The following is an 8,927-nucleotide window of genomic DNA, read 5'->3' on the forward strand; positions in this document are numbered from 1 at the left end:
TAGTAAGGTGGAGGAGCAAAGGGATCTTGGGGTCTATGTTCATAGATCTTTGAAAGTTGCCACTCAGGTGGATAGAGCTTGTAAGAAGGCCTATGGTGTATTAGCGTTCATTAGCAGAGGAATTGAATTCAAGAGTCGTGAGGTGATGTTGCAGCTGTACAGGACCTTGGTAAGGCCACATTTGGAGTACTGTGTGCAGTTCTGGTCGCCTCACTTTAGGAAAGATGTGGAAGCTTTGGAGAGGGTGCAGAGGAGATTTACCAGGATGTTCCCTGGAATGGAGAATAGGTCGTACGAGGATAGGTTGAGATTGCTAGGCCTTTTCTCATTGGGACGGCGAAGGATGAAGGGTGACTTGATAGAGGTTTATAAGATGATCAGGGGTATAGATAGAGTAGACAGTCAGAGACTTTTTCCCCGGGTACAACAGAGTGTTACAAGGGGACATAAATTTAAGGTGAAGGGTGGAAGGTATAGGGGGGATGTCAGGGGTAGGTTCTTTACCCAGAGAGTGGTGGGGGCATGGAATGCACTGCCTGTGGGAGTGGCAGAGTCAGAATCATTGGTGACCTTTAAGCGGCAATTGGATAGGTACATGGATGGGTGCTTAAGCTAGGACAAATGTTCGGCACAACATCGTGGGCCGAAGGGCCTGTTCTGTGCTGTATTGTTCTATATTCTATGTTCAGTCACTTCTTTTAAGGATGAAGGATGAAATCCACCAGGAACCCCAGCAAATCGTCAACACATAGCTCCAACAATTTATTAGTACCACTTCACTGGTGACTTTGATTTTCTCATGTTCCTCTATCTCTTCCATTTCCTGAATGGTCCTTATAGACCCTAAAGTATATATTGGTACAAAATGGTTCATCTACTATTTCCTTATTTTCCAATAATTATCCAGTCTGACACTTATATTAAAGTTTACTTTGTTTAGTTTATTTATTCATCAAATATTTAAAGAAGGTCTTACTATCTGTGTTTTATATTCTGGTAGCCTTCTCTAATATGTTCATTTGTAATTTCTTTGTGTACCATGTGTGCACTCTCTCCGATTTTAACACTTCCACTGCTTCAAAGTAGCATGAAAGGTAGTCTGATATCTTATGGTCTGAACCATGGCACTGCCTCCAAAAGATTTCTTGCCATTAACCATGGTACCTGCTTACTGGAACATACCTTGTGGGTCTGACAAGTCAGGACAGCTTAAATCCTGCTGTGCAGATCTCGCAACATGAAGTCATCCTTTGTTTATACACTTGAAGGATGGGGGTGTCACTGGTTGGGCCAACATTTATCACCCATTAATTATTACCTCACAGGCAGTTAACAGTCAACCATACTGATGGCACGCTGGTTCAGTGGTTCGCACTGCTGCCTCACAGCGCCAGAGACCTGGGTTCAATTTCAGCCTTGGGCGACTGTCAGTAGAGTTTGCACATCCTCCATGGGTCTGTGTTGGTTTTCGCCAGGTGATCTGGTTTCCTCCCACAATCTGAAGATGTGCAAGTTAGGTGAATTGGCCATGCTAAATTGCCCATCGTGTTCAGGGGTGTGTAGGTTAGGTGCATTAATCAGGGGAAATATAGAGTAATAGAGTAGGGGACTGGGTTTATGTGAGTCACTCTTCAGTGGTTCGGTGTGGACTTGTTGGACCAAATGGCCTGCTTCCACACTGTAGGGATTCTCTGATATTGCTTTAGGTTAGGATGCGAGTTTCCTTCCATAAAGGATATTAGTGAAGCAGATGGGTTTTTCTGACAATTGACAAGGTTTTGTGGTCATCATTAGACTCTTAATTCTAGATCTTTAGTCTCTAGATTACTAATTCTAGCTTCTACCTAATGAGCATTGATAATGGAGAGAGTGAAAACTTGCGGATATGGTGCTGTGCAAGTGGGCTGTTTTGTCCTGAATGGTATCAAGTCTCTTGGCTGTAGTTGGAGCTGCACCCATCCAAGCAATTGGGAAAGTATTCCATCACATTCCTGACTTGCTGCTTGTAAACAGTGGGCAAGCTTTGGAGAATCAGGACTTGAGTTACTTGCCGCAGTAATCCTAGCCTCTGACCAGCTCCTTAGCATCTTCTAAAGCTTGACCACTTGCAGATCACTGTCATCTGTTTGGAATTTTCTATGCCACTGATCCAGCACTGAAATGATCCCTTTCTTGGCACTTATGTCTCAAGGATACCAGTCCTAAAGGAGGGTTACACCGAAACATTGACTTGGCCACCTCCTAATGCTGCCTGGCTTGTTATGTTCTTCCAGCCTCCTGCTTGTCTATCAAGAATACTAAAGCAGAGCTCCCTGGCATTGGCTGCATCCTGTTTCATCGTGCACATTCTGCTGGCAGACATTCTGAATGCTCCTTCTTTTCCCATCTCTGTAAGGTGCCAATCTACAGAAATTTATTGCTCACCTTGGGTGACTGATTTTCTTGCAGCTTGCTGAGTCCCCTGCTGTTGGCTTTTCCAACACTTTCACAGCACTGCGCAGGATTTACCTGTCTGCAGTGGGCTGCCTAAGCAGATCTTGTATCATAGGTCTTTGCCCATTGCCTTGTCCTGTTTCTGGGTCCACTTCAAGAGTCCTCAGCCTTTCTGCAATCAGATCTGAGCTCCTTCTTTACCGGGATCACTGGGCAACAGCTTTATGGGTCTCGCCACCGTTCCCACCATGTAGTAAGATAAGGTCTACACTGAGGTGAGTGAACATCAATAGGCTTTATCAAAGATAATTGAGTGTAAAGAATTTTAAGAGAGGCCATTATCTGGAACCAGGCTTAGTTCCAGGTCATCTGATGTCACCATGACACAGGTCCTTACGTTTTGCTCAGTAACTATTTCAAAATAAATGCTTAATTCCATTTGCAGTGCCTCCGCCCAGACACACACACATACACTTGCATGTACAATATACACAAGCACATGCATGGATACTTACACTTGCACACATATATACATACACACACAAACATGTAGTCAAACACTAATGCTCACATCATACACACACATCACACACAGTCATACACTAACAAGAAACACCTCACCAAATACATGAATAGAAAGGAAAAAAAGAGATACAGATCCTGTAAGTGAAGACAATTTTAACATGGAAGAGCATTTTAAAATGTTTCAGCTCAAGGCTTGGAGGTCTGAATGGCCTGTTCCTGTGCTGTATTCTTTATTCTATCACGTGCATACACATGCATATATACACACTCACACACTCGCACCACATGCACACACACTCGCATCACATGCACACACACTCGCATCACATGCACACACACTCGCATCACATGCGCACACACTCGCATCACATGCACACACACTTGCATCTCTCTCTCACACACATGCCATTTAAGATTGTTTAGTAAAACAACTTGAATCATCAGAGTCCTCCACTATCCTAACATTACGGAGCCCTGATCACAAGAGATCTCCCATCATCATTGATCATAAGCATCTCTCTCTTGTGTTATCAATGAGTTCTGATCACAAAGTATTCAAATGATTCCAGGAATTCAGGTGTCACTGGATTAGTTTCGAGCCCTAGTGCTGTTCCATGGCAGCGTGTTGAATTTTGAATCCAACTAATAAATCTGGAATATAAAGCTAACTTCATTGATGATCACCATGAAACCATCATCAGAAAAACTGATCTGGTTCATTAATGTCACTTTGGGAAGGAAATCTGCCGTCTTTCTTGGTCTGGCCTATAAGAGTGACCTCAGACCCTCAGCAATGTGATTGAATCTTAGCTGATCTCTGAAATGACCTAATAAGCTACTCAATCCAAGGGCAATTAGGGATGGATAACAAATCCTGATCTTGCCAACTATGTTCACATTCCATGAAAGATTAAGAGAAATCCCTGAATGTAAGTCATTCTTTGTCCAAAATCATTCAAACCTGACACTCATTAAGCTTTAAGCTGCAGAGTGATGAATGAGGGAACACAAGCTGGTGAGCTCACACTGCGAGCAGACTACACTTTATAATAGGTACATCACATCACTGATAAATTGAGGGATGATTTCTGAGTGGAAGTGGTTAAGGAGGGATTTACTGGAGATGTTCAAAACTGAGAGGTGTTTTTGACAGTGAATGATGAGAGCCTATTCCCACGGCAGAAGACAAAGGGCACAGACAGTAGGTGCTAAATAACAAATCTAGAGGGCAGATTGGTAGCATTTGATATCGAGTGAGTTGTTATAATGTGGAATACACTGCCTGAGAGGGCAGATTCAATAGTAATGATGAAAAAGGAACTGGATATCTCATTGAAAGGGAAAGAATTGCAGGGAAATGGAGGAAGGGCAGGTGTAGTGTGACCAATTGGGTAGCTCTTTCGAAGACAAATCACTGCCACATTCTTGATTTAGCACTTTTCTATGATTTTATCTTCCTCCAGATTCTCACAGCCAAGAAGCATAGACGTCCTGAAGTTCCTGAAATTGGTTGACACGGCCATTATAATCACACCTCAGCTAGGCTCAAGGATTCAAATTAGAGTTTAGTCGCTCCAGAGCCATTAAATTATTGGCTGGGTTTTATTGCTCCATTTAAGTGAAGAGCTCAACATTGCTGAAGGGAGGGCAGACAGCGCAGGTCTGCAGACTTCAACCTGCACTCCACCGACCCTCGGCTGACCCTGTAGAGGTGCCTGCACCTTTAAGAGCTCCATCCCTTGAAGTGGAGCAGCCCGCCGCCTCTATGAAGGTTCTTCGACATTAGATTCCGGGAAATCACACAGGAACGTGGCACCCAGAGAGAGAGAGAGGGGGGAATGAGGCTTGGAGACTCAAGACACGATCACAATATTCAGGGAAAGTTCGACGAATGGGAAGGGGATCAGGGAACAGGATAAGACTGACGGACACCTTGCACATGCACCAGGATAACTCACCTCGCGTGGATGGCCGACTGGAGGAAAAGGAGGACGAAAAGTTTCGAGGACATCTCTGACCTGGTCCACGGGCCGGCACGCATTCCTTGGAGTCTCAACAAGTGAGAGGAGCCTGGGGGCAGCTCCAAGTTCAGAGCAGACAACACCTGGAGATGCCAGCCACCACAGTCCCTGCCACAGCACTGCTCACCCTTCAGTATTCACCAGAGAAAACAGGTTTCCCTCAGTAGCAGAAGCAGCAATGTGGGATTTCTTCCTGCAAACATCACTTAGAGTCACAGATGCCGCTCGGCTTTGAAATGTTGGAATCTCAGTGTCACACTTCAAATAATGTCATTTTTTTTTCTGAATTCCCAGTTGCCCTTAATTCTTGCCTTGATCCCAGGTACTTCCCACTTCTAATCCCCAGCTCACTCTGTCCCCCCCTTTCTATATGAGGACCCAAGGCTCCACGCCTCTCCGTTCTCTGCATTTCTCCGCCTGACGTTGTCTGGTGTGTATACGTTTTTTTTTTAAATGTCGCGATCCCGTCACTGAGATGCTTCCAGAAAATTCAGAGGGTTCATGTTTTTTTTGGGTGGGTGAAGCCTGTCCTGGAGTGTAGCCTCTCTCTGAGCTGCAGCTCGGCTCCCGGAGCTACAGGCTCCTGACACTGTCTCTTTCAGGTGCATTTTGCGGCTTCGCTGTGACTATTTGCCTGCTGAAATAATCCCTTCAACCAAAACCCTTCCGCGTGGAGTGTCCGAGCCAGGACTGCCCAGCTCTGCTCAGTGGGAGACTCACGCCGCAGCCCTCAGCGTGTCCGCTGAAGTTATGTTATCTGAACATTATTTAAACAAAAATAGCCAGCAAATCGTGGACCACGAGGCAAACACATTTCCAAATAGATGTTCAAGTGGGCGAGATTCCCTCCTGGGAGAGCATTCATTGTCAAGCCAGCAATGTGAGAATGGTCTTTTATATTAAACAAAAAAAAATCACCTCATTTCTTCTACAGGGCTTCAAGATGAGAACTCTCTTATGCAATAACAATGTCTCATATCACACACAGGTAGCACTCATATCAGCCTTTTTCGTGGTAACAAGAATAATTCACACAGTTTATATTAATACAACATATTGCTTCAACAAATTAGCACAATGTAATATCATGCTGATTTTATATAATAAAAAATGGAAGGCATATCAAACTGTATATACAATACTCTGACACATAATCAGTTTTGACAAAGTGTCACTGGACCCAAAACGTTAATTCTGATTTCTCTCCACAGGTGTTCCCAGACCTGCTGAGCTTTTCCAGTAATTTCTATTTTAGACTCTGGTAGATAACACTGCTATAACATGCAACACACCATTTCATCACACTACTTCAATTAAAAAAAGGTATATTTCATCTGTTCCATTTGCAGCATGTAACTCTGTTACATCACACTGCATCAATACACAACAGTGTTACATCAAATGGCTTCAACATATCGAAGATTCAATTGTTAGAGGAACCGATAGGAGATTCTGTGGTTGTGAACGAGATTTCTGGATGGTAAGTTGCCTCCCGGGTGCCTCAGATCGAGTCTACAGGATTCTTAAGAGAGAGGGGGAGCAGCCAGGAATACGTATCAGTATCAATGACATAGATAGGACAAGTGATGAGGACCTGAAAGTGAATATAGGGAGTTAGATTGGAAGCTAAAAGGCAAGACGTGCAGAATAGTAATCTTAGGATTTGTACTGGTGCTACGTGCTAGTGAAGCTAGAGATAGAGAGTGAGTGCAGCTGAACACGTGGCTGCAAGGCTGATGTAGGAGGGAGGGCTTCAGATATGTGGATCATTGGGATACCTTCTCCGGAAGGTGGGACCTGTACAGGGGGGATGGGTTGCACCTGAACTGAGGGGCATCAATATCGTGGGCAGGAGGTTTGCCTGAGCTCTTTGGGAAGGTTTAAAGTAGTTTGGCAGGGGCATGGGAACCACAGCTATGGATCAGAGGATGGGGTAGCTGGTAAACAGGAAAATACAGTGTGCAAAGAGTGTGCGAGGAAGGATAGACAGTGAAAGGACAAAGTTACAGCCAGTGTGATGCGATGAAGTGTGTCTATTTTAACGCAAGAAGTGTCAGGAATAAGGGTGATGAATTTAGAGCATGGATCAGTACTTGGAGCTACGATGTTGTGTGGCCATTATGGAGACTTGGCTATCATAGGGACAAGAATAGCTACTGGATGTTCCGGGGTTTAAATGTTTCAAAAGGAATAGGGAGGGAAGTAAAAGGGGTAGGGGAGTGGCATTGCTGATCAGGGATAGTATCACAGCTGCAAAAAAGGGAGGTTGTCGAGGAGGTTTTGTCTACTGAGTTCTTATGGGTGGAAGTCAGAAACAGGAAAGAAACAGTCACTTTATTGTGAGCTTTTCATAGAACTCCCCCCCCCACCCCCATACACATACACAAACACACAATAGCAACAGAGACATGGAGGAGCAGATCGGAAGGCAGATTTTGGAAAGGTATAGAAGTAACAGGGTTGTTGTCGTGGGTGACTTCAACTTCCTAATATTGATTGGAACCTCCTCAGTGCAAATACTTTGGATGGAGCAGATTTTGTCAGGTGGGTCCAGGAAGGATTCCTGACTCAATATGTAGATAGGCTGACTAAAGGGGAGGCCATGTTGGATTTGGTGATTGGCAACGAACCAGGTCTGGTGTCAGATCTCTAAGTGGGAGAGCATTAGATGATAGTGATCACAACTCCCTGACCTTTACTATAGTCATGTAGAGGGATAGGAGCAGACGGTATGGGAAAATATTTAATTGGGGGAGGGGGAATTACAATGCTATTAGGCAGGAACTGTGGAGCATAAATTGGAGACACATATTCTCAGGGAATTTGGAAGTTGTTAGGGGAGCACTTGTTGCAAGTGCTGGATAGGTTTGTCCACTGAGACAAGGAAGGCATAATAGGGTGATCAAATCTTGGATGACAAGAGATGTGGAACATCTAGTCAAGAGGAAGAGGAAGCTTACTTAAGGTGAGGAAGCAAGGATCACACAGGCCTATAGACGGTTAAAAGGTAGCCAGGAAGGAACTGAAGAATAGACTTAGAAGAGCTAGCAGGGGGCATGAAGAAGCCTTAGCAGGAAAACCACAAGCAGATCTGATTGAGGATAAGGCTGATCAGGGATAGTGGAGGGAACTTGTGCCTGGAGTTGGAGGAGGTAGGGAATGTCCTTAATGAATACTTTGCTTCAGTATTCATAAATAAGAGGGTCCTTGCCATTTGTGAGGACAGTGTGAAACAGGCTGATACGCTCAGAGTCTGGATTAGAGTGGTGCTGAAAAAGCACAGCAAGTCAGGCAGCATCTGAGGAGCAGGAAAATCGATGTTTCAGGCAAAAGCCCTTCATCAGGAATGAAGACAGGGAGCCTCAGTGGTGGAGAGATAAATGGGAGTGGGGTGGGGCTGGGGAGAAGGTAGCCAATGAGGAAACTGGTGAAGTCCACATTGATGCCCTAGTGTTAAGTGTTCCAAGGCGCTTTAGGGAACATCTCTGGGACACCCGCACCAATCAACCCCACCACCCCAAGGCCCAACATTTCAACTCCCCATCACAGCGCCAGAGATCCGGGTTCAATTCCCGCCTCAGGTAACTGTCTGTGTGGAGTTTGCACATTCTCCCCGTGTCTGCATGGGTTTCCTCCGGGTGTTCCGGTTTCCTCCCACAGTCCAAAAAAAAAGTGCAGATTTGGTGAATTGGCCATGCTGAATAGCCCATAATGTTAGGTGTAGGGGAATGGGTCTGGGTGGTTTGCTTCTCGGAGTGTCGGTGTTGACTTGTTGGGCTGAAGGGCCTGTTTCCACATTGTAAGTAATCATTTCTTCTGACTAATGCACCCCACCTACACATCCCTGAACTCTAAGGGCAATTTAGCATGGTCAATTCACCTAACCTGCATACCTTTGGACTGTGTGAGAAAACCGGAACACCCGCCAGCATGGGGAGAATGTGCAAA

At 44.9% G+C, this 8,927-nt stretch overlaps 1 protein-coding gene across 2 annotated transcripts in view; it reads right to left on the reverse strand.

Annotated features, from left to right (window-relative positions):
- The window catches only part of LOC122557047 (gamma-aminobutyric acid receptor subunit gamma-4-like), a 246,130-nt gene extending 240,182 nt beyond the window's left edge, over positions 1–5,948 (reverse strand). The window contains exon 1 of one of the 2 annotated variants that reach the window (XM_043704290.2): positions 4,917–5,948. In XM_043704290.2, the coding sequence (XP_043560225.1) occupies positions 4,917–4,999 (83 nt within the window). In that variant the 5' untranslated portion in view covers positions 5,000–5,948. The remainder of the gene's footprint in view (positions 1–4,916) is intronic. The other variant, XM_043704289.2, reaches the window with a different exon arrangement.
- Positions 5,949–8,927: the final 2,979 nt, after the last annotated feature.

This window comes from Chiloscyllium plagiosum, unplaced genomic scaffold, assembly GCF_037043375.1.
Source record: "Chiloscyllium plagiosum isolate Xiang-an unplaced genomic scaffold, Cpla_swu_hap1 HiC_scaffold_11, whole genome shotgun sequence".
Classification (NCBI taxonomy): Eukaryota; Metazoa; Chordata; class Chondrichthyes; order Orectolobiformes; family Hemiscylliidae; genus Chiloscyllium; species Chiloscyllium plagiosum.